The following is a 27,185-nucleotide window of genomic DNA, read 5'->3' as shown; positions in this document are numbered from 1 at the left end:
GCATGTAGCAGGGACCCAGGGATAGTGGCGGTCGCATGCCTCCAGTGCCATAGCTTCTGTGGCACCCCTAGTAATACGTGGCATACTAATTTACTGATGCACAGCATTAAAAAAAACGCTGCTCTTAAGTATACTCACCATTTTCCCTAGTAAATGATGTAGAAGTGATAGACAGAAAACCATCCTCTGTGTATTTAGAGTAGTCTAGCGATGACGCTGTTGAATCTTGTGTAAGCTCTTCAGTACTATTAGGTAACGGGTTGTACTTTCTTGTATTAATAAATATTATTGCATCTTCAGAGTTGTGAACTTTGTATAATACTGATGAACAACGAGAGATGACTGATGAACAGGTTGATTTAAAAAGAGGTAGGAATCCAGGTTTACTCATATCCTTGGAGTCTTGAGTGTCCTTTGGAAGCAGCCTTGATGTTTTTATTATGCATTGTTGATCATGGTCTATTCTTTTCCTACATATGGAGTTTGTCTGTTGTGATTCATTGGTATATGTTATCAGGTTTTTCTTATTTACTCTGTTATCAGTTGTGCAACCTAAAATGTGTTGAAAAGGCCTAGGATTTTCTACCATGTTCTTGATATTTTGACCAATTTCATAAGGTCGTGTACAATGAAATACCCACTCGTTGCCAAAAAATACTTGCAGTGGTGGAATGTTGGCAGTGCACTTCTCCAGAAAGTCTGCTAACCAGCTATTATTTTTATAAATAGCGTATATAAGACATTGAAAATCCACGGGCTGCAAGGAATCTAGATGATTTACAAAAAGAGAGCCATCCCTGACATCAGACTTTTTCAGTAAAACCATTGGAGCTAATGCATTGGCATATGGTTTGGAATATTCCAATTGTTTTTTATATTTAATAATGTTATTTAAAATATTTTGCTTTGGTGACAGGTCATACAAGACCAACTGGGTTATGGATGGAGAGTTATTTTCACTGTCCCTCTCATCTGAATCTGTTGTAGATTTGGGTACTTCAGCCAATGTGCTGGTTACAGAGTCTTTATTTGTTGCCATCTTCATGCTATTGACATGCTCAGTATGTTCTGTTCTAACAAACTCCCAATGGGAATATTTCTCTTCTTTGCTGTCTTTAAACATCTCCACAGTTTCTTCAACTTTGTTGCTTGCCCCATCCTTCATGTCCTTAGGTTCCTTAGGTTTACAAGTGACATTTTGATCACTAAGATCAGTTTCTGTTATTTGTCCTGTCTTTTTTAACCAATTAACCATTCCAATAGTTAAAGACAGCTCAGTTTCACACAGTTTTAATAAACATTCTCTTCCTTTCAATGTGGTCTCATTACTATCTTCTCCATCAAATCCTAATACTGGTTGAGAAGTCATATTTTCCTCAGATCCCACACAAAAGCTGTATATGGAGGTAGGATTATCATTACTATGACCAGCTGCAGGCAAGTCACAGTCCTGACTAGGCCAGGGCTTCTTTTCACATGTATCAGAAATTAACTCATAAAGGGCATCTCCACTATAACTGTCCCTTGGAAATGGTCTACCGTTGCCAACCACATTTTTGTCTTCTTCCAATCCTGGAGAATATGAGTCATAATACCCCTCATCACTGGTGGACATTGGAGATTCAGCATCGTGGATATTCTCATTAGAAGATGTTAGATCACTGAAGGATAAGTTGGAGACTTGATCTCTTGAGAAGCTGCTATTAGTTTCTACTTCATTTATGTCTTGACAAACCGGCAACATCTTGGTTTCAGGAAGTACATTTGTATATAGACTTCTTGCAGATGAATTTTTCTGACTACAAAGTCTAGAGAAGTCAATAGACTCAGATTTGGCAGGGGAGGCAAGGCGCTCTACTCCTCCTTGAAAGCTTGTAGCTATAGAACTTGTCTTAGATATAAATGTTACTCGGCTGTTTTCAATATCAATAAAAGAGGCACTTTCATCTGCAAAGATTTCTCCACAACCAGTAAGAGAGTCAAAACTTTTTAGAGACGCAACATCTTCACACAATGCCTTCAATGAATCCACAGAATCTATGTACATGTCACAGTCTGAGCAATTGTAAAGAAGGAACTCATCCGAAGCCATCTCACCGATAGATAGTTGATGTTGTTTTTCACCTGTTTTAGTTTGTTTCATCTTAAACACTATTGGTTGGCTCTCATCTTCTGATATTATATCTTGTTGCTTATTCTTCCTTAAATTAAATATGTTCTTTAAACTTTTCTTGGACTTTCGAAGAGAAATTCTTTTTCTTGGCAGTGATTTTGCAACAGACGGTACAAAAGGCATCTGAGGCACAAAGTTTCTATAGTCTATTATGTTTTGTTTACATGATGCTTGTTTGGTGGCCTCTATTTCATTTCTTTTTCCACCTTGAGCATCCACAAGGCCTGGGGAACTAAGACTATTTGTTATTTGACCTTGTGGTGATTGAGAAGTCATTTTCTCTGGCTTGTCGTTTCTTATAACACAGTCATGTGTTTTACTTTTTCTTATAAACCTTGGACCGCGGACATTATCATCTTCCTTTGGAAAAATTCCATTAGACATTCTGTGTGTCAGCGCAGCATTCTTTTTGCTGTCACATTCATTAAGGCTCTTTTCAGGTTGTACATTCTTTTTTTCTTTGTTTTCAAATGTTGGTACTTTTTCTGGAGGGTTTTGAGTGTAATTCTTTATAAAGGTCTTGCCACGAATATCACAGTCATTGAAATTCTTTCCAAACTCTACATTCTTTTTTCCTTTGTATACAACAGTTGGTACCTTTTCTGGTGGGTGGTGAGCATAACTTTTTATAAAGGTCTTGCCACGAATTAGTTCCATGTTGAAAAATGTATTTCTGAAGAGAAAAATAAACAATTGAGGTTACATTTTGACAATTTGTTTATATTTATGACATACAATAGATTTTAATATGCATGAATTGGTAAAATGTACAACTTGCTAAAGATACAAAAGATAAAAGTTTGCTAATGCTTTATACTTATGTGTGCATGGGCCGCCTGATCCTTCTCTATTAGAAGAGCTTGGTAGAAATATGGGTTGGGAATGATGGATTAAAAAAAAAGAAAAATAGACTCATTTGTATGGCCAACTTAAGAAGCAGGTAGGGACTAAAGGTAGTTTTACCTTAGGCAAGAAAGGTCAAGAGACCTTTGTCAGATATCATTGTTAGAATACTTTTAGTTGGGTTTATACATAGTTTTTGAGCACTACTTCCAATAGGGTTTTGCCCACCAAGGACACCACCACCTATCCACAGGATGTGTCTGATTAGTGGGAGTCCAATTGCTTGGACAGGATAATAGGGGTATTATGTCACCTAGTTTCACTGTGTCACTGTGGCAGTCAGACATGTGTGCTGCTGCTGGATTCAACTCAATGGACCTTATAAGCAAAACCAATCACTATATCTAACAAACTTCATCAGGCCCAATGAATAGTGACAGCATAAATGTCCCACCTATACTCCATTCAACTGGAAGGACATAGGACCCACGATATTGTGATCAGTCGGGATAACAGTTGTCAGGCACCCACCGATATCCTGTAAATAGATGATCCTTCATAGTAAAACCCCTTTAAGAGATACCAATCATTAGAACAAACTTTTGACTTGTTTGAAGTATGTCAGAAGTTTTAATTGGTGGGTTCATGTTGGCCACACTTCTATCACTTGCAAAAATGAAAGGGTTAAAGTACTCAGCTAAGCTATGTGTCACTTCATTTCTGCTTGGCTTTTGGCAGTGCCAGGATTTTTAGGAAGATTTGGAATGTATTAAAGGAGGAGGGGTTTGGGTTCATGGAGAACTGGGCCGACTTTGTAGATAGAAAGGGGGGACTTTTTAATGTACCTGGGGGTGGAAGGGTTAGAATAGTTAATAGGGATAGGCATCATAGAAAAAAAAAACATACACCATTGAATTGCCTGTTGACTAATGCCAGAAGTCTGACCAATAAAACTGACAAACTGGAGTTTAAAATGTCTGAGGAGAATTATAACATAGTGGGTAAACAGAGACTTGGTTGGACGATAGCTGCAACTGGGCGGTCAACATACAGGGTTATAGTCTATTCAGGAAGGATTGGACAAAACGGAAAGGGGGAGGAGTTTGTCTTTATGTAAAGTCCAGTCTGAAGGCCGCACTAGGGGAGGATATTTGTGGAGGGAAACGATAATGTGGAGTCATTATGGGTAGAAATATATGGAGATAAGAATAAAAAAAATTCTGATAGGGGTTTGCTATAAGCCACAAAGCATAATGGAAGAGTCAGAAGATCAATTACTGAGGCAAATAAACAAGGCAGCAAATCAGAATGATGTGATAATAATGGGGGACTTTAACTATCCTGATATAAACTGGGAGACTGAGACCTGTGAATGTCATAAAGGAAACAGGTTTCTGACTATAACTAAAGACAATTATCTGTCCCAAAAGGTGCAGGGCCCGACCAGAGGGGGCGCCCTACTAGACTTAATATTAACCCCTTAAGGACCAGGCCATTTTACACCTTAGGACCAGAGCGTTTTTTGAACATCTGACCACTGTCACTTTAAGCATTAATAACTCTAAGACGCTTTTACCTATCATTCTGATTCCAAGATTGTTTTTTCGTGACATATTCTACTTTATGTTATTGGTAAAATTTTGTCGATACTTGCATCGTTTCTTAGTGAAAAATTCCAAAATTTGATGAAAAAATTGAAAATTTTGCATTTTTCTAACTTTGAAGCTCTCTGCTTGTAAGGAAAATGGATATTCCAAATAATTATTTTTTTTATTCACATATACAATATGTCCACTTTATGTTTGCATCATAAAATTTACGATTTTTTACTTTTGGAAGACACCAGAGGGCTTCAAAGTTCAGCAGCAATTTTCCAATTTTTCACAAAATTTCCAAAATCACAATTTTTCAGGGACCAGTTCAGGTTTGAAGTGGATTTGAAGGGTCTTCATATTAGAAATACCCCATAAATTACCCAATTATAAAAACTGCACCCCCCAAAGTATTCAAAATGACATTCAGTCAGCGTTTTAACCCTTTAGGTGTTTCACAGGAATAGCAGCAAAGTGAAGGAGAAAATTCACAATCTTCATTTTTTACACTTGCATGTTCTTGTAGACCCAATTTTTGAATTTTTACAAGGGGTAAAAGGAGAAAATGTATACTTATATTTGTAGCCCAATTTCTCTCGAGTAAGCACATACCTCATATGTCTATGTAAAGTGTTCGGCGGGCACAGTAGAGGGCTCAGAAGCGAAGGAGCGACGAGGGGATTTTGGAGAGTACGTTTTTCTGAAATGGTTTTTGGGGGGCATGTTGCATTTAGGAAGCCCCTATGGTGCCAGAACAGGAACAAATACCCACATGGCATACCATTTTGGAAACTAGACCCCTTGAGGAACGTAACAAGGAATAAAGTGAGCCTTAATACCCCACAGGTGTTTCACGACTTTTGCATATGTAAAAAAATGTTTTAAAAATGTCACTAAAATGTGTGTTTCCACCCAAATTTCACATGTATGCAAGGGTTAATAGCAGAAAATACCCCCCAAAATTTGTAACCCCATCTCTTCTGAGTATGGGGGTACCCCATAAGTTGACCTGAAGTGTACTACGGACGAACTACAATGCTCAGAAGAGAAGGAGTCATATTTGGCTTTTTGAGAGCAAATTTTGCTCGGGGGCATGTCGCATTTAGGAAGCCCCTATGGTGCCAGGACAGCAAAAAATACCCACATGGCATACCATTTTGGAAACTAGACCCCTTGAGGAACGTAACAAGAAATAAAGTGAGCCTTAATACCCCACAGGGGTTTCACGCCTTTTGCATACGTAAAAAAAAAAAAAAAAAATTTCACTAAAATGTGTGTTTCCCCCCCAAATTTCACATTTTTGCAAGGGTTAATAGCAGAAAATACCCCCCAAAATTTGTAACCCCATCTCTTCTGAGTATGAAGGTACCCCATAAATTGACCTGAAGTGCACTACGGGCGAACTACAATGCTCATAAGAGAGGGAGTCATATTTGGCTTTTTGAGAGCAAATTTTGCTCGGGGGGCATGTCGCATTTAGGAAGCCCCTATGGTGCCAGGACAGCAAAATAACCCCCACATGGCATACCATTTTGGAAACTAAACCCCTTGAGGAACGTAACAAGGGGTACAGTGAGCATTTACCCCCCACTGGTGTCTGTCAGATCTTTGGAACAGTGGGCTGTACAAAATTTTTAATTTGCGCAGCCCACTGTTCCAAAGATCTGTCAGACACCAGTGGGGTGTAAATTCTCACTGCACCCCTCATTACATTCCGTGAGGGGTGTAGTTTCCGAAATGGGGTCACATGTGAGGTTTTTTTTTTTTGCGTTTGTCAAAACCGCTGTAACAATCAGCCAGCCCTGTGCAAATCGCCTCAAATGTACATGGTGCACTCTCCCTTCTGGGCCTTGTTGTGCGCCCCAAGAGCACTTTGCGCCCACATATGGGGTATCTCCGTAGTCGGGAGAAATTGCATTACAAATTTTGGGGGGTGTTTTTCCCTTTTACCTCTTGTCAAAATGAAAAGTATGGGGCAACACCAGCATGTTGGTGTAAAAAATTTTTTTTTTTACACTAACATGCTGGTGTAGACCCCAACTTCACCTTTTCATGAGGGGTGAAAGGAGAAAAAGCCCCCCAAAATTTGTTAAGAAATTTCTCCCGAGTACGGCGATACCCCATATGTGACCCTAAACTGTTGCCTTGAAATACGACAGGGCTCCAAAGTGAGAGCGCCATGCGCATTTGAGGCCTAAATTAGGGACTTGCATAGGGGTGGACATTGGGGTATTCTACGCCAGTGATTCCCAAACAGGGTGCCTCCAGCTGTTGCAAAACTCCCAGCATGCCTGGACAGTCAACGGCTGTCCGGCAATACTGGGAGTTGTTGTTTTGCAACAGCTGGAGGCTCCATTTTGGAAACAGTGGCGTACCAGACGTTTTTCATTTTTATTGGGGAGGGGAGGGGGGCTGTGTAGGGGTATGTGTATATGTAGTGTTTTTTACTTTTTATTTTATTTTGTGGTAGTGTAGTGTTTTTAGGGTACAGTCACATGGGCGGGGGATTACAGCGAGTTTGAGCTGCCGCGCAAAATTTGCTGCATCGCAAACTTGCAGCCTGATACTCACTGTAAGCCCCCTGCCCATGTGAATGTACCCTGTACATTCACAGTGGGGGGGGGGGGGGGGGGTGGGGGACCTCCAGCTGTTGCAAAACTACAACTCCCAGCATGCACAGTCCATCAGTGCATGCTGGTAGTTATAGTTTTGCAACAGCTGGAGGCACACGGGTTGGGAAACACTGAGTTAGGAAACAGACAATGTTTCCCAACCAGTGTGCCTCCTGTTGTTGCAAAACCACAACTCCCAGCATTCTCAGGCATGCTGGGAGTAGTAGTTCGGCAACATCTTTAGAGCTAGATGTTGCCGAACTACAACTCCCAGCATGCTTGGAGTTGTAGTTTTGCAACATCTGGAGGACTACAGTTTGCAGACCACTAATACAGTGGTTCCCAATCTGTGCCCTTCCAGATGTTGCAAAACTACAACTCGCAGTATGCCAAAACTGTCCAGGCATGCTGGGAGTTGTAGTTCTGCAACATCTGAAGGGCCAGATGTTACAGCACTACAACTCCCAGCATGCCTGGACAGTAAGGGCATGCTGAGGATGTGTAGTTTTGCAACATCTGGAAGGGCACAGTGGTCTCCAAACTGTGGACCTCCAGATGTCGCAAAACTGCAACTCCCAGCATGCCCAGACGCCAAGGGCTGTCTGGGCATGCTGGGAGTTGTAGTTTACAGGGTCCCTTTACAGCAATGCATGTCGCTTTACGGCGACGTGCATTGCTGTAAAGGGCCCGACCGCGGCTGAAGATCTACTCACCTGTCTCCGCCGCCGCCATCTTCATCGTCTGGATCCGGGTCTTCAGGGACGAGGTAAGTACCGGGGCCGGTCCCCAGCACTCCCCCGTCCCCCGCCGCGTCCTCCGGTCTTCCTCCCGTCCTCTCCGGACTTCAAGGGGCCGGGCAGGACGGGAGGAAGTAACCGCCCCCCCTCCTGCGATTGGTCGGTTAACTAACCGACAGATCGCAGGGGATCGGAGGAGGTGGCAGGCTTGCCACCTCGCTCCTAGGCTCCAGCATGGTCCTGGCTGTGTGTGACAGCCGGGATCATGCGAAATTACCGGGCGGTCGGGTCCCAGAGACCCGATCAGCCCGGTATCGCCGCAGATCGCAAGGGCGATTTCCCTTGCGATTTGCGGCGATCGCCGACATGGGGGGCCTACATGGCCCCCCTCGGCGTTTGCCCTGGATGCCTGCTGAAGGATTTCAGCAGGCATCCAGTTCCGATCTCTGCCCGGCGAGCGGCAGAGACCGGAAAATGCCATGACGTTGTGGAACGTCATTGGTCCTTAAAGCCCAGGGTGCCATGACGTTCCACAACGTCATTGGTCCTTAAGAGGTTAAAGTGGTACTCCGGTGAAAACCTTTTTTCTTTTAAATCAACTGGTGGCAGAAAGTTAAACATATTTGTAAATTACTTCTATTAAAAAATTTTAATCCTTCCTGTACTTATTAGCTGCTGAATACTACAGAGTAAATTCTTTTCTTTTTGGAATGCTCTCTGATGACATCACAAGCACAGTTCTCTCTGCTGATGTTATTATAATAATGCTTCATTTATTGTTGTCCTTAGTGGGATTTGAACCTAAGTCCCCAGCACTGAGCACTGAGCCACCATGCTGCCCTTAGCATACATCTGCTAAGCATGGTTGGTAAAATTGACAGAGATGTCAGCAGAGAGCACTGTGCTCGTGATGTCATCAGTGTTCCAAAAAGAAAGGAATTTCCTCTATAGCATTCAGCAGCTAATAAGTACTGGAAGGATTAAGATTTTTTAATAGAAGTAATTTACAAATATGTTTAAATGGGCACTGTCACTAACTTCATTTTTTGATATGTTGTAGTACTTATGTACTACAACATATCTCTAATATACTTTTATTATTATTTTTTTTCATTAAAAAGGTTTAATTTATATTTAAAAACCGGCTACTGAAAAAGGACTGATTTTGGAGTGGCAATCAGTCCTTTTTCAGTTAGGCTGCACTCGCTCCCTGCCTGTCAATCAGACAGGCGGGAGCGAGAGCATTGGCTCCCCGGCCACTGGCTGGGAGGCCACTCCTCCCGCACATCGCCGACGCCGCCTCTATGCCGCCGCTGTCCCTGCACGCCCACTGCCGGACTCTGCAATAACTGCAAGTGTAATCAGGGAACGGGGTATGCGGGGCGGGGGGGGGGGGGGAGGGAACGGGCTAGTGCCATAGAGGGGGGGGGGGAACGGGCTAGCAAAAAAAAAAAAATTGGATGGTGGGAGCTACCCTTTAACTTTCTGCCACCAGTTGATTTAAAAGAAAAAAGGTTTTCACCGGAGTACCCCTTTAACCAACAGACCTGACAGAGTAACTAATGTGCAAGCAGAAGGATACCTATTAAATAGTGATCATAATATAATACATTATAACTTGTTCTTCAATTATGGAATCTCTCGAGGGGCCACAAAAACAACTTTAGGAAGGAAAAGTTCGATCAACTCAGAGAAGCCCTTAACAAAATAAAATAGGATAGTGTCCTCAAAAACAAGAATACTGACACTAAATGGGAGACTTTTAAAAATATCTTAAATTGTCACTATAAGATGTATATACCTTATGGAAATAAAAGGGTCAGAAATAAAAGAAAACCAACATGGATAAATAAGAACGTTAAAGAGTACTTGTCATCAACTAAACTTTCCCTGATCCCCCTCCCATCTGTCCCTTACTCTAACTATGCCTATCCCTGTGTTTATTGAGGTTTAAAACGCTGTGGAAATACCTTTTTTTTATCCCTCTTCATTAGCTCAGGAGAACTGTCTTTCTGAGGGGTGGAAGGAGGCGGGTCCCGGCAGGCATGATGTCACATGAAGCCTGGCCGGTACTCTGCTTCTGCCAGTCTTCCTGTATGCTGCTCTCCCTCTGCAGCAGTGTTTCTCAACCAGGGTACCTCCAGCTGTTGCAAAACTACAACTCCCAGAATGCCCAGACAGCCAACAGCTGTTCGGGCATGCTGGGAGTTGTAGTTTTGCAACAGCTGGAGGCACCCTGGTTGGGAAACACTGCTCTGCAGTGTGCATACAGACTAAGTACAGGGGAGGGACGGCAGCCTCTGTCTCTCTCTCTCCTGTGTCTCTCTGCACTAAAAAGTCAATGCTGAGAACCAGGGGCGGTGGGAGCAATTACAGAGGCAGTAATTAAGATGAATGTCAAGGGGGGGGCACAGAGCAGGGAGTGCAGTGAGATAATACAATGTATAAGATAACGTGTGATGAGGGGCAAGGAGAACACAGAGCAGGGGGGGGGGGGGGGAGGTGACTGGCCTCTGTTATAGGAGAGGCATGTGCAGGCTTGTAGCTCACAGTGCTGCTCCAGGCTAGGAGCGAGTCCTGAGCTGAGAGTACTGAACTTCCTGTGGAAGGACCAGAGCCCTTTCAGCATTAGTCCTAAAAGCTGTACACTTACTATGAAAAGTATAGGAAGCTGCCTGCAGACCAGGCATAGAAGAGAGACCAATAGTGGCCAAAAGTATAAAATGAAAAAACTGGTATAAATATTAATATTTTTTAATGAAGATATATTACAATATGTCTTCATTAATGATTATGAACAACATATTAAAAGTTTTTGTTGATGACAGGTACTCTTTAAGGGGGCAATAAATTACAAAAATAAAGCATTTAAACTACTAAAAGAGATGGCAGTGAAGAAGCATTAAAAAGCTATAGAGAAAAATGTAAAATATGTAAAAAAAAAAAAAACAGATAAAAGCCGCAAAAATAGAGACAGAAAGACTCATTGCCAAAGAGAGTAAAACTAACCCCGAAATGTTCTTTAACTATATAAATACCCAACAAGTCGAAAATGAAAGTGTAGGCCCTTTAAGAAATGATGAGGAAGAAATTATAAACGGGGATCAGGAAAAAACAAATATATTAAACAAATTCTTCCCCACTGTATTCACTGAGGAAAATGAAATGCCAGGTGAAATACAGTGAGATAAGGTAAACTCCCCAGTACAGGTCACCTGTCTAACCCAGGAAGAAGTACAGTGCCTCCTACAAAAAATCAAAATAGAAAAATCACCAGGCCCAGATGGCATTCACCCCCATGTTTTATAGGAATTAAGTAATGTAATAGACAGACCCCTATTTTATTCAGGGACTCTATAGTGACAGGGACTGTTCCCCAGGACTTGCGCATGGCAAATGTGGTGCCAATATTTAAAAAGGAGTCAAAAGGTGACCCCAGGAATGATAGACCTGTAAGTTTAACCTCTGTTGTATGTAAATTGTTTGAGGGTTTTCTAAGGGATGCTATTTTGGAGTATATTGATAAAAGTAACTGTATCAGCATGGCTTTATGAGGGATCGGTCCTGTCAAACTAACCTGATCAGCTTTTATGAGGAGGTGAGCTCCAGACTGGACATGGGGCAATCGCTGGATGTCATATATCTGGATTTTTTCAAAGCATTTGATACGGTTCCACATAAAAGGTTGGTGCATAAAATGAGAAGGATTGGGCTGGGGGAGAATGTGTGTAAGTGGGTAAGTAACTGGCTCAGTGATAGGAAACAAAGGGTTGTTATTAATGGTACTTATTCTGATTGGGTGACTGTTACTAGTGGGGTACCACAGGGGTCCGTCTTGAGTCCTGTCCTATTTAATATATTTATTAATGACCTTGTAGAGGGGTTGAATAGTAAAGTAGCAATCTTTGCAGATGATACTAAACTCTGTAAAGTGGTAAACACTATAGAGGACAGTGCACTGTTACAAATGGATCTGGATAGGTTGGAGGTTTGGGCTGAGAAGTGGCAGATGAGGTTCAACACTGATAAATGTAAGGTAATGCACATGGGGAAGAAAAAATGGTATTATGTATTAAATGGGAGCACACTTGAGACGACTGACCTGTAAAAGGATTTAGGAGTCTTATTTAACAGTAAATTTAGCTGTAGTTATTAGTGTCGGGCAGCTGCTGCCAAGGCAAATAAAACCATGGGGTGCATCAATAGGGACACAGAGGCCCACGACAAGGAAATAATTCTACCGCTGTACAAATCACTTGTCACCAGTGTACAAGAAAGATATAGTGGAGCTGGAGAGGGTTCAAAGATGGGCAACCAGGGTAATGAGAGGATTACAGTACCCAGAAAGATTATCAGAATTAGGGTTATTTAGTTATGAAAAAAGAAGGCTTAGGGGAAAGACCTAATAACTATGTATAAGTATATCAGGGGACAGTACAGAGATCTTTCCCATGATCTATTTATACCCAGGACTGTATCTATAACAAGGGGGCATCCTCTACGTTTAGAAGAAAGAAGGTTTCTACACCAGCACAGACGGGGGTTCTCTGTAAAAGAGTTCAAAAAGGGTCTGGATGTATTTTTTGGAGAATAATAACATCGCTGGTTATGTATACTAGATTTATATGGACAGAATGTTGATCCAGGGATTTATTCATATTTGGAGTTGGGAAGGAATTTTCACCTCTAGGATGATGGTTTCTTACCTTCCTCTGGATCAACTCAGTAGGGACTCAATAGGGTTATAGGTTGAACTTGATGGACTCTGGTCTTTTTTCAACCTTATGAACTATGTCACTAAACCTTGTGCAAATGAGCAGTGGAGAACTTGTCCATCGCAACCAATCGGCCTCTAAAAGATGACATATTCGAGGCAGACTGTTCACATTTTATGGGGCAATGCCCATATTCAAATTTGCGATATGTCGCGAATATATAGACGAATATTCGTCCTATATTCGCAAATTTTGTGTATTCGTTATATTCGCATATGCGAATATTCACATATTCGAGGAACAAAACAATGAGGGGGGTCGGCAACTTTACTATTGGTTGCTAGGGATGTTGTTGATAACCTCTGACAAGTGTATTTGCATAATTTTAGTTGGCCCACAAGTGAAAAGAAGGAATATGCGAATATGCGCATATGTGGAAAAAGTGAATATTCATAAATTCAAATATATAGCGAATATATTCGCAATATTCACGAATTCACGAATTTGCTATATTCGCAATAAAAATTTGAAATGCGAATATTCGCGCCCAACACTAGTTTGATCGTGGGGGTCCTGTTGCTGTGAACCCTGTGATCTCGGCTGCAGCACCCCAGACATCCGGTGCACAGAGCGAACTTCGCTTTGTGCTGGATGACTGGCAATGCAGGGCGGAGACTCATGACATCACAGTCACGCCCTGCTCATGACATCATGGCCACGTCCTCTCAATGCAGGTCTATTGGAGGTGTCATGACACCCCCTCCCATAGACTTACATTGAGGGGGCTTGGCTGTGACTGCACGAACGGGGTGCGGCCGTGATGTCACGAGCCTACAATGCTCTAAACAAATGCCGGGTGCTGCAGGGAGATCGCAAGGGTTCCCAGCGGCAGGACCCCCCGCGATCAGGCATCTTATCCCCTATTCTTTGGATAGGAGATAAGATGTCTAGGGGCGGAGTACCCCGTTAAAATGCTCTGCATGCACATGTGAATGTACCCAGTAAAGGAATACCAGTATGTGTATCTGTACTGTGCTATCACTGTGCATTTCCTGATATTATGACATTACTGTGTTTATTATCCATTAGCCTCATTATCAGGTTAATTACTATTGTGCTCCAACCTCATTGCCAAGGGTTTTTACACATAGCAAGTTAGTAAAATCACATATGTACCGTATATGTATATGTTAAGGAGAGCAAACGTGCTGTTTTATGGGTAAAATGCCCTACATCCCTGTACTGTTCTTCTCCCCATGGATTTGTTCCCTTCCTGGTTTCCTCCATTGACTCTGACTCTGCTGTTGCTAGGCAACAGAGCAGACATGTTTCCACATATTTTCAGAAATGCTTGTGGAAATATATTTAATTTTACATGGTGCCTCTGTTAAGATCTACTTTTCTTCATGGTAACACCCCCTTTAGAACCCATATACAGTGTTTAAGATCTATGCATTATGATACTGTTTATCGTCCCTGTGCTGTGATATCATTGTGATCCTCAGCGTTTACCTTATGACTTTACTATGCACATTATTTCCATCCAGTGACATCCCTGTGTTTAATACCTCCAGTGACCTTACAATATTTCCCTGACCTCCCTATCAAGTTTTGTGACATTAAATGGTATGTACATTATCCATGTATAGAGTTATAGGCCCAGATTTATCAAAGTTTGTAGAGCTTATTTTTCCGTATGTTTGGCGCAACTCCACTTATTTGCGACTTTCTTTTTGTTTACATCCCACCGCTCATCTTGACATCTTGCTCACGTAGACGTTTTTTCACTTTCCAGTGCATCCTGAGTTATCAACTGTGACTGTCGCAGATCTAGGCGCATCTGATTAAGAAGCTCCAGGAATCTACACCAGCTTGAACTTTTCTTATGTTTCTGCTTTTCTGACTACCTGATCACGGATCACACTGATTTCCATCCCCACCTTGGGGAACATCTGAAGGGCCAGATATTGCAGAACTACATGCCCAGCATCCCTGACTGTCTGGGCATGCTGGGAGTTGTAGTTTTGCAACATCTGGAGGGCTACAGTTTGGAGACCACCATATAGTGGTCTCCAAACTGTGCCACTTCAGATGTAGCAAAACTACAACTCCCAGCATGCCCAGACAGTAAGTGCATGCTGGGAGTTGTAGTTTTGCAACACCTGCAGGACCACAGTTTAGAGACCACTACACAGTGGTCTCCAAACTGTGACCCTCCAGATGTTGCAAAACTACAACTCCCAGCATGCCAAGACAGCCTTTGGCTGTGTGGGCATGCTGGGAGTTGTAGTTTTGCAGCTTTTAGAAGGCCACTTACCGCGATCTTCACTGCAGCCTTCTCAGCCGCACTTTCCGGCCGCCGCTCCTCCTCCTCGCACCGCTTGTTGCCGATGCCGGTCCGGGTAAGCCGGGCCATGTCCCCCCCCTCGCCGCCAGTGTTCCCCCCGCTCTGTACCGACTTCGATCGGTGCGCAGAGTGGGGGGAAATTAACCCTAACCCCCCGCCCCCTCCTGCCATTGGTGGTCAGCCTGACCGACCAATGGCAGGGGATTGGAGGGGGTGGCAACATTGCCACCTCGCTCCTATGCTTTAGGCTGGTCGGAGCTGTCTCTGACAGCTCCGATCAGTCTTATTTTCCGGGAGATCAGGTCACCAGTGACCCGATTTGCCCAGATTGCGGCAAATCGCAGGTCTGCATTGACCTGCGATTTGCTGCGATCGCCGATATGGGGGGTCTCAGGACCCCCCTAGGCATTGCCACGGGATGCCTGCTGATAGATATCAGCAGGCATCCCGGTCCGATCACCGCCCGGCGAGCGGCAGTGATCGGAAATACGGAGGGCGTATGGATACGCCCTCCGTCCTTAAGTGACGGGACGCGAGGTCGTATGCATACGCCCTTCGTCCCCAAGGAGTTAAGTGAGGGTAGCGCAGAGTGATGCCAGCCTGGGCTTCTTTAACATACCTCGGCACCGTGGAGTTTTTGGAGTCCCTAATGCAATTTCACATTTCCCGCTGGGTCCTGTGATTGGCCGGGACCGAGCAGCCAATCACAAGACCCGGCAGGAAATTTGATATTACAGTAGGGACTTAAACTCTACGGCTCCATTATATGTTAAAAGGACCCCGGGCTGGTATCACTCTGCAGCTGCAGATGGGCTGAGAGATGTGCAGGAGCCATGCCTGCCATCCCTCAGCACTGCGGTAGACGCTGAGGAATGGCAGGGACAACTCCTGCACATCTCCTGGCCCGGCTGCTGGAGTCCCGGGCGGCTGTAGTGTTTTGTCAACCCGGGCTCCCTTTGCTGTGGCGCTGCAGAGTTTACTGTTATTTCAAATTTCTCTAGAAATATGAAATTACAGTGATTTTCTGATCACTGCCGGCCAGGGAGCGGAGCCCATTACCGCCTGCTTCCATGGCTTGCACAACTACAACTCCCAGTATGTCCTTACAGTAAGGACTTGCTGGGAGTTGTAGTTGTGGAGCGGGTGCCAAGCATAACTACAACTCCCAGCAAGTCCTTACTGTGGGGGGGTGACAAGCTTGTCACTCGCTTGCACATCTCCCGCACCACATGACTACAACTGCCAGCATGTCCTTACTGTAAGGGCATGCTGGGAGTTGTAGTCGTGCAGCACAGGAAATGCACGGTGACAATAAATGTATTAACCTATATTTCTTTTTTTTTTTTCTCATTTCAGATCCGTGTATCCTTTGGACTACTTCGGATCCGGTGGACTGCATCGATGATCAGCAATTTTTTTTCTTTCTGTTTAATGTTAATGAAATGGTTAACGCAGGCTTATGGGGGAGTGTTTTTTTGGAATGCATTTTCTTAAACGTGTTGTGTTATTTTTTTATTTACTTGATAGGCTTAGTAATGGAAGCTGTCTTATAGACGGAGTCCATTACTAAGCCGAGGTTAGCGTTAGTCACAAAAACAGCTAGCGCTAACCCCCAATTATTACCCCAGTACCCACTGCCACAGGGGTGTCGGGAAGAGCCGGTACCAACAGGCCCGGAGCATCAAAAATGGTGCTCCTGGACCTAGGCGGTAACAGGCTGGCGCTATTTAGGCTGCGGAAGGCCAATAACAATGGTCCTCACCCACCCTGGTAACATCAGGCTGTTGCTGCTTGGTTGGTATTTGGCTGAAAATAAAAATAGGGGGAACCCTATGCGTTTTTATTTTATTTTTTTAAATATTTATTATCAAATACAAACCAAGCAGCAACAGCCTGATGCAACCAGGGTGGGCGAGGACCATTGTTACTGGCCCTCCCCAGCCTAAATAACACCAGCCTGTTACCACCTAGGCCCAGGAGCACCATTTTTGATGCACCAGGCCTGTTGGTACCGGATCTTCCTGGCACCCCTGTGGCGGTGGGTTCAGGGGTAATAATTGGGGGTTAGCGCTAGCTGTTTTTGTGGCTAACACTTAGCCCAGCTTAGTAATGTACTCCCTCTATAAGACGGCTTCCACTACTAAGCCTGTTAAGTAAATAAAATAAAAAAACACAAAATCACACATTTTTTTTTCAAAGCTGCAAATTGGTGTTCTGAAGTCATTTATTGGTTTTTGCTTATGTGAGCTTAAAAAAATGGTATTCAAAAGGGATTTATTGTTTTTTTGCTTACGTGAGCCAAATTTATCAACCTCCTGTCATAGTATAATAAATGTTATCATACATAAGCAAAACTAAAGCAAAAAAAATAAAAAAATGCCTACAGAACTTGCTTACCAAAGCAACAATGATAAATGTCCCCCATAGAGTGCCTAATCTCTGCACTATGGCCGACATTTATCATTATCTTTAGACTGTTTTTTGTGTCTAGAAAAGGCACAAAAAAGGTGCAAGCAGGGGTTGCTGCAGGGAGATTGCGGGGGTCCCAGCGGCGGGCCCCCCGTGATCAGACATCTTATCCCCTATCCTTTCATGTTATCCCTTATCTTAAGATGTTTTTGCCCGGAATACCCCTTTAACCTCTTAAGGACCAAGGGCGTACAGGTACGCCTTTGCTCCCTGGTACTTAAGGACCAAGGGCGTACCTGTACGCCCGTGAGAATTTTGGTCCCCGCCGCGCGCAGGGCGGGGATCGCGCCGGGGTGACTGCTGATATCTATCAGCAGGCACCCCGCGCAAATGCCCAGGGGGGTCATTAGACCCCCCCCATGTCGGCGATCGGCGCAAATCGCAAGTGAATTCACACTTGCGATTTGCGCCGATTCCGGGTCATACGGGTCTATAGAATAGACTGGAATAGGTCTGGAATAGAAGGGGGATCGCGGGTGTCCTAGACACCCACGATCCCCCTGTAGCAATAGGAGTGAGGGGGCAGGGTTGCTATCTCTGCTATTGGTGGTCTAGACGCGACCACCAATAGCAGATCGGGGGCGGAGGGGTTTACATTCGGTTTCCCCGTCCTGCCCTCCCACAATAGGCGGGGCAGAACGGGGAAACCGACAGGGACCGGCGCCGAAGATCCACCCACCCATCGGCGATAGCAGCGGAGCGACGATCAGCGGTGGCAGCGGGCGACGATCGGCGGAAGAAGAGGACCGCGACGCAGCTCCCTGGATCCAACGGAAGCCGGTGAGTTACTTAGCAACACCTGGAGGGCTACAGTCTGAGACCACTATAGTGGTCTCTAAACTGTAACCCTCCAGATGTTGCAAAACTACAACTCCCAGCATGCCCAGAGAGCTGTTTAGGCTTGCTGGGAGTTGCAGTTTTGCAACAGCTGGAGGTCTACAGTTTGAGACCACTGCAAAGTGATCTCTATACTGTGCACCTCCAGATCTTGCAAAACTACAACTCCCAGCATGCCCAGACAGCAGTTTGCTGTCTGGGCATGCTGGGAGTTGTAGTTTTGCAACATCTGGAGGTCCACAGTTTGGAGACCACTGTGCAGTGGTCTCTAAACTATAGCTCTCCAGATGTTGCAAAACTGCAACTCCCAGCAAGCCTAAACAGCAAACAGCTGTCTCTGCATGCTGGGAGTTGTAGTTGCGATCCCTCCAGCTGTTGCATAACTACATCTCCCAGCATGCCTTTCGGCGATCAGTACATGCTGGAAGTTGAAGTTTTGCAACAGCTGGAGGCACACTGGTTGGAAAATACTGAGTTAGGTAACAGAACCTAACTGAAGGTTTTCCAACCAGTGTGCCTCCAGCTGTTGCAAAAGTACAACTCCCAGCATGCACGGTCTGTCAGTACATGCTGGGAGTTGTAGTTTTGAAACAGCTGGAGGTTTGCCCCCCCATGTGAACGTACAGGGTACATTCACACTGGCGGGTTTACAGTAAGTTTTCTGCTTCAAGTTTGAGCTGTGGCAAATTTTTCACCGCAGCGCAAACTCCTAGCGGTAAATTCACTGTAAACCCGCCAGTGTGAATGTACCCTAAAAACAGTACACTTACACATAATAAAGAGTAAAACACTACATATACACCCCCTTACACTGTCCCCCTAATAAAAAATAAAAAACGTATTGTACGGCAGTGTTTCCAAAACGGAGCCTCCAGCTATTGCAAAACAACAACTCCCAGCATTTCCAGACAGCCACTAACTGTCCAGGCATGCTGGGAGTTTAGCAACAGCTGGAGGCACCCTGTTTGTGAATCACTGGCGTAGAATACCACTATGTCCATCCCTGTGCAATCCCTAATTTAGTCCTCAAATGCGCATGGCGCTCTCTCACTTCAGAGCCCTGTCGTATTTCAAGGAAACAGTTTAGGGACACATATGGAGTATCGCCGTACTCGGGAGAAGTTGCACTACAAATTTTGGGGGCTTTTTTTTCCTTTTACCCCTTATGAAAAAGAAAAGTTGGGGTCTACACCAGCCTGTTAGTGTAAAAAAAAAATTTTTTTTACACTAACATGCTGGTGTTGTCCTTTACTTTTTATTTTCACGGGAGGTAAAAGGAAAAAAAAGACCCCCAAAATTTGTAACGCAATTTCTCCTGAGTACGGAAATACCCCAGATGTGGACGTAAAATGCTCTGCGGACGCACAACAAGGCTCAGGAGTGAGAGCGCACCATGTACATTTGAGGCCTAAATTGGTGATTTGCACAGGGGTGGCTGATTTTACAGTGGTTCTGACATAAACATAAAACAATAAATACCCACATGTGACCCCATTTTGGAAACGACACCCCTCACGGAACGTAAAAAGGGGTATAGTGAGCCTGAACACCCCACAGGTGTTTGACAAATTTTCATTAAAGTTGGATGGGAAAATGAAAAAAAAAATGTTTTCACTAAAATGCTGGTGTCACCCTAAATTTTTCATTTTCACAAGGGAAAATAAAAAAAAAGCCCCCCAAAATTTGTAACCCAATTTCTTCTGAGTAAGAGCATACCCCATATGTGGATGTAAAGTGCTCTATGGGTACACTACAATGCTCAGAAGAGAAGGAGCGCCATTGGGATTTTGAAGAGAAAATTTGTCCGGAATTGAAGGCCACTTGTGTTTACAAAGCCCCCATGGTACCAGAACAATGGACCCCCCCATATGTGACCCCATTTTGGAAACTACACCCCTCATGTAATGTAATAAGGGGCGCAGTGAGCATTTACGCCCCACAGGTGTCTGACAGATTTTTGGAACAGTGATCCGTGAAAATGAAAAATTAAATTTTCCATTTGCACAGCCCACTGTTCCAAAGATCTGTCAAACGCCAGTGGGGTGTAAATGCTCACTGCACCACTTATTAAATTCTGTGAGGGGTGTAGTTTCCAAAATGGGGTCACATGTGGGGGGGTCCACTGTTCTGGCACCACGGGGGGCTTTGTAAATGCACATGGCCCCTGACTACCATTCCAAACGAATTCTTCTTTCCAAAAGCTCAATGGTGCTCCTCCTCTTCTGAGCATTGTAGTTCGCCCGTAGTGCACTTCAGGTCCACTTATGGGGTACCTCCATACTCAGAAGAGATGGGGTTACAAATTTTGGGGGGTATTTTCTGCTATTAATCCTTGCAAAAATGTGAAATTTGTGGGGAAACACACATTTTAGTGAAAAAAATATATATTTTTTTTTACATATGCAAAAGTCGTGAAACCCGTGTGGTGTATTTAGGCTCACTTTATTCCTTGTTACGTTCCTCAAGGGGTCTAGTTTCCAAAATGGTATGCCATGTGTTTTTTGTTTTTTTTGCTGTTCTTGCACCATAGGGGCTTTCTAAATGCGACATGCCCCCCGAGCTAAATTTGCTCTCAAAAAGTCAAATATCACTCCTTCTCTTCGGAGCATTGTAGTTTGCCCGTAATGCACTTCATGCCAACTTATGGGGGGCCTCCATACTCAGAAGAGATGGGGTTACAAATTTTGGGGGGTATTTTCTGCTATTAACGCTTGCAAAAATGTGAAATTTGGGGGGAAACACACATTTTAGTGAAAAAAAAAATTATTTTTTTTACATATGCAAAAGTCGTGAAACACCTGTGGGGTATTAAGGCTCACTTTACTCCTTGTTACATTCCCCAAGGGGTCTAGTTTCCAAAATGGTATGCCATGTGGGTTATTTTTGCTGTTCTGGCACCATAGGGGCTTCCTAAATGCAACATGCCCCCCAAAAACCATTTCTGAAAAACGTACTCTCCAAAATCCCCTTGTCGCTCCTTCGCTTCTGAGCCCTCTACTGTGCCCGCCGAACACTTTGCATAGACATATGAGGTATGTACTTACTCGAGAGAAATTGGGCTACAAATATAAGTATACATTTTCTCCTTTTACCCCTCGTAAAAATTCAAAAATTGGGTTTACAAGAACATGCGAGTGTAAAAAATAAAGATTGTGAATTTTCTCCTTCACTTTGCTGCTATTCCTGTGAAACACCTAAAGGGTTAAAACACTTACTGATTGTCATTTGGAATACTTTGGGGGGTGTAGTTTTTATAATGGGGTCATTTGTGGGGTATTTCTAATGGGAAGACCCTTCAAATCCACTTCAAACCTGAACTGGTCTCTGAAAAAAAGCGAGGTTCAAAATTTTGTGAAAAATTTGAAAAGTGCTGCTGAAATTTGAAGCCCTCTGATGTCTTCCAAAAGTAAAAACACGTCAATTTTATGATGCAAACATAAAGTAAACATATTGGAAATGTGAATAAAAAAAAATTATATTTTGAATATCCATTTTCCTTACAAGCAGAAAGCTTCAAAGTTAGAAAAATGCAAAATTTTCAAATTTTTCATAAAATTTTGGGATTTTTCACCAAGAAAGGATGCAAGTTACCACAAAATTTTACCACTATGTTAAAGTAGAATATGTCACGAAAAAACAATCTCGGAATCAGATTGATAACTAAAAGCATTCCAGAGTTATTAATGTTTAAAGTGACAGTGGTCAGATGTGCAAAAAACGCTCTGTAAGGTGTAAAATGGCCTGGTCCTTAAAGAGTTCCTGTCATCAACAAAAACTTTTAATATGTTGTTCATAATCATTAATGAAGAGATATTGTAATATATCTTCATTAAAAAATATTAATATTTATACCAGTTTTTTCATTTTATACTTTTGGCCACTAGGGGTCACTCTTCTATGCCTGGTCTGCAAGCAGCATCCTATGCTTTTCATAGTAAGTATACAGCTTTTAGGACTAATGCTGAAGGGCTCTGGTCCTTCCACCGGAAGTTCAGTACTGTGAGCTACAAGCCTACACATGCCTCTCATATAACAGCCAGTCACAGTCACCTCCCCCTCCCCCCTGCTCTGTGTTCTCCCTGCCCCTCACCACACGTTATCTTATACATTGCATTATCTCACTGCACTCCCTGCTCTGTGCCCCCCCCCCCCACATCCATCTTAATTACTGCCTCTGTAATTGATCCCTCAGCCCCTGGTTCTCAGCATTGACTTTTTAGTGCAGAGAGACACAGGAGAGAGAGAGACAGAGGCTGCCGTCCCTCCCCTGTACTTAGTCTGTATGCACACTGCAGAGCAGGGTTTCCCAACCAGGGTGCCTCCAGCTGTTGCAAAACTACAACTCCCAGCATGTCACGACAGCTGTTGGCTGTCTGGGCATGCTGGGAGTTGTAGTTTTGCAACAGCTGGAGGTGCCCTGGTTGGTAAACACTGCTGCAGAGGTAGAGTAGCATACAGGAAGACTGGCAGAAGCAGAGCCCCAGCCAGGCTTCATGTGACATCATGCCTGCCAGGACCCGCCTCCTTCCACCCCTCAGAAAGACAGTGTTCCTGAGCTAATGAAGAGGGATGAAAAAAGGTATTTCCACAGTGTTTTAAACCTCAATAAACACAGGGATAGGCATAGTTAGAGAAGGGGACAGATGGGAAGGGGGGATCAGGGAAAGTTTAGATGATGACAGGTACTCTTTAAGGGGTTAAGGACGCATGCACTGTTTTGCAAATCTGACCACTGTCACTTTAAGCATTAATAACTCTGGGAGGTTTTTATTTTTCATTCTGATTCCAATATTGTTTTTTTCAAGACATATTCTACTCTAAACTACAGTTTAGAGATTTTAAAGATTTCTTGGTGAAAAATTCCCAAATTTGATGAACATTTTGAAAATGTAGCATTTTTTATTTTATTTTGAAACTCTCTGCTTATAAGGAAAATGGGCATCCCAAATAAATGATATATTGATTCACATATACAATATGTCTACTTTATGTTTGCATCATAAAGTTGACCTGTTATTACTTTTGGAAGACATCAGAGTTCAGCAGCAATTTTCCAATTGTTTACAAAAGTTAAAAAATCGGAATTTTTCAGGGACCAGTTCAATTTTGAAGTGGAATGAAGGGCCTTCATACTAGAAATACATCATAAATCACCTCAATATACAAAATTGCACCCCTCAAAGTATTCAAAATGACATTCAGTAAGTGTTTAGGTGTTTCACAGGAATAGCAGCAAAGCAAATCTAAATTTTTTACACTCGCATGTTTTTGTAGACCCAGTTTTTGAATTGTGGGGGGCAAACCTCCAGCTGTTGCAAAACTACAACTGCCAGCATGCAATGACAGACCGTGCATGCTGGGAGTTGTACTTTTGCAACAGCTGGAGGCACACTGGTTGGAAAACCTTCAGTTAGGTTCTGTTACCTAACTCAAAATTTTCAAACCAGTGTGCCTCCAGCTGTTGCAAAACTACAACTCCCAGCATGTACATGCTGGGAGATATAGTTATACAATAGCTGGAGGTATGCAACTACCACTCCCAGCATGGCGAGACAGCCGTTTGCTGTTCGTGCATGCTGGGAGTTGTAGTTTTGCAAGATTTAGGGGAACACGGTTTAGAAACCATCGCACAGTGATCTCCAAACTCTGGCCCTACAGATATTGCAAAACTATAAATCCCAGCATGCCCAGACAGCAAACTGCTGTGTGGGCATGCTGGGAGTTGTAGTTTTGCAAGATCTAGAGGGCCACAGTTTAGAGATCACTGCATAGTGATCTCCAAACTGTAGCCTTCCAGCTGTTGCAAAGCTAGAAATCCCAGCTTGCCTAAACAGCAAACAGCTGTCTGAGCATGCTGGGAGTTGTAGTTTTGCAACATCTGGAGGGCTACAGTTTAGAGACCACTGGCTTCCGTACTCACCGGCTTTCGTAGTCAGCAGGATCGCCGCATGCCGCACGCAGCACCAGGGAGAGGATCGCCGATCGCCGCCGGTCAGGGACCTCCCCTGCCGCCGCTGCCGGTCACACTATAGTTCCCCCGTTCTGCCCTGACTACCGTGGACTTTAACCCCCCCCCCCCCCCCCCGCCCCCAATCTGCTATTGGTCGATCGCTTCTGACCGACCAATAGCAAAGATAGCAAAAATCCCCCTTATTTTGAGGGTCACCGGGTCACTGGAGACCCGTATGACCCAGAATGGCCGAAGATCTCTGTCTCAATTGCCCCCCTCAGCGATGTGCCGGGATGCCTGCTGAATGACTTCAGCAGGCATCCAGGTCCCTGACCGGCTAGCGGCGGGGACCGGAATTCCCACGGTCTCCGCCGTCCTTAAGGACTCAGGATGCAGGGTGTATGCATACGCATTGCGTTCTGAAGAGGTTAACCCCTTAAGGACTCAGGGTTTTTCCGTTTTTGCACTTTCGTTTTTTCCTCCTTACCTTTTAAAAATCATAACCCTTTCAATGTTCCACCTAAAAATCCATATTATGGCTTATTTTTTGCGTCGCCAATTCTACTTTTCAGTGACATTAGTCATTTTACCCAAAAATGCATGGCGAAACGGAAAAAAAATCATTGTGCGACAAAATCGAAAAAAAAATGCCATTTTGTAACTTTTGGGGGCTGCCGTTTCTACGCAGTGCATATTTCGGTAAAAATTATACCTTATCATTATTCTGTAGGTCCATACGGTTAAAATGATACCCTATCTATATAGGTTTGATTTTGTCGCACTTCTGGAAAAAATCATAACTACATGCAGGAAAATTTATACGTTTAAAAATGTCATCTTCTGACCCCTATAACTTTTTTATTTTTCCACGTACATGATCTGAAGTTTTTATCGGTATGATGTTTATTTTGATCGGACTTTTTGATCACTTTTTTTTCATTTTTTTAATGGTATAAAAAGTGACCAAAATACGCTTTTTTGGACTTTGGAATTTTTTTGCGCGTACGCCATTGACAGTGCGGTTTAATTAATGATATATTTTTATAGTTCGGACATTTACGCACGCGGCGATACCACATATGTTTATTTATTTATTTTTTTACACTGTTTTATTTTTTTATGGGAAAAGGGGGGTGATTCAAACTTTTATTAGGGAAGGTGTTAAATGACCTTTATTAACACTTTTTTTTAAAAATTTTTTTGCAGTGTTATAGGTCCCATAGGGACCTATAACACTGCACACACTGATCTCCTATGCTGATCACTGGCGTGTATTAACACGCCTGTGATCAGCATTATCGGCGCTTGACTGCTCCTGCCTGGATCTCAGGCACGGAGCAGTCATTCGTCGATCGGACACCGAGGAGGCAGGCCCTCCCGGTGACCGGTCAGCTGTTCGGGACGCCGCGATTTCACCGCGGCGGTCCCGAACAGCCCGACTAAGCGGCCGGGTCACTTTCAGTTTCACTTTAGAAGCGGCGGTCAGCTTTGACCGCCGCTTCTAAAGGGTTAATATCGCACATTGCCGCAATCGGCGATGTGTGGTATTAGCCGCGGGTCCCGGCCGTTGATGAGCGCCGGGACCGACGTGATATGATGCAGGATCGCGGCGCGATCCCGCTTCATTTCGCGGGAGCCGGCGCAGGACGTAAATATACGTCCTGCGTCGTTAAAGGGGTATTATTTTTTTTATTTTTTTATTTTTTTAAATCAACTGGTGCCAGAAAGTTAAACAGATTTGTAAATTGATTCTATTTAAAAATCTTAATCCTTCCAGTACTTATCAGCTGCTATATGCTCCACAGGAAGTTACTTCTCTGTCTGACCACAGTGCTCTCTGCTGACACCTCTGTCCATGTCAGGAACTGACCTGAGCTGGAGAGGTTTGCTATGGGGATTTGCTCCTGCTCTGGGCAGTTCCTGACACGGACAGAGGTGTTAGCAGAGAGCACTGTGGTCAGATTGAAAAGAACTCCAGAAATAAATACAACTTCCTGTGGAGCATACAGCAGCTGATATGTACTGGAAGGATTACGATTTTTAAATAGAAGTAATTTACAAATCTATTCAACTTTCTGGCACCAGTTGATTTAAAAAAAAAAATAGTTTTCCACTGGAGTACCATTTTAAGGGCTCATCCACACTGCAGAATTCCCACAAGGAAGTTACACCTGCTAACACCAGCGTCCACCTGATTGCTGCAGACAATAAGTGCCATCCTGTTCCCTATAGTGCAGAGATAGGACTTCCCTAGCTTAATCCAATTCCAGGTTGAAAGTTCTAGTAGGGAACTTCTGTAGAGTGAACTGAGCAGCAGAATACCATTGAGATTCCTTAGTGTGAGTAGGCCCTTAGGGTACACGAATATGAGGTGCACAAATAACAGTTCTACCTGGGATGTGGTGCATCTGAGGCTGCCCAATGGTCCCTCTACCACAGTTGTCTCAAACTGTGGCCCTTCAGATGTTGCAAAACTTCAACTACCAGCATGCCCGGACAGCCAACGGCTGTCCGGGCATGCTGAGAGTTGAAGTTTTGCAACATCTGAAGGGCTACAGTTTAAGACCACTGCTCTACCATAATAGTATTAAAAAGTGCATGTTGGGGGGGCCTGTAAAATATTTAGCATTCAGACATAGCACCGTCAAGCTATACCTCTAGTAGAAACCATACAGGAATCAAAATTACACACATTTACAAAACATAAAACACAATGCGACAGCGGATTCTGTAAAACAGCAACATTTCAAGTGGCATTCAGAACCAGGATAAGTCATGTCAAACATATCCAGATTTTCTTAACACACAAGACACAACAGCAGGCTGTGGTGTTAGGCTGGGTTCACATATTTTAGGTGTCTGCCATAGTTTCCACCGGAGGGAAATTAAGGCTGGGTTCACATATGCATC

At 43.6% G+C, this 27,185-nt stretch overlaps 1 protein-coding gene across 1 annotated transcript in view; it reads right to left on the bottom strand.

Annotated features, from left to right (window-relative positions):
• Nucleotides 1-27,185, bottom strand: part of AMER3 (APC membrane recruitment protein 3) — a 45,515-nt gene that overhangs the window by 12,677 nt on the left and 5,653 nt on the right. The window contains exon 2 of the mRNA XM_056564594.1: nucleotides 139-2,846. Coding sequence (XP_056420569.1) covers nucleotides 139-2,830 — 2,692 coding nt within the window. The 5' untranslated portion in view covers nucleotides 2,831-2,846. The remainder of the gene's footprint in view (nucleotides 1-138; nucleotides 2,847-27,185) is intronic.

Source organism: Hyla sarda, chromosome 3 (assembly GCF_029499605.1).
Source record: "Hyla sarda isolate aHylSar1 chromosome 3, aHylSar1.hap1, whole genome shotgun sequence".
Taxonomy (NCBI): Eukaryota; Metazoa; Chordata; class Amphibia; order Anura; family Hylidae; genus Hyla; species Hyla sarda.
The sequence above is the reverse complement of the archived record's forward strand: the minus strand, read 5'-3'. Positions and strand labels throughout refer to the sequence as shown.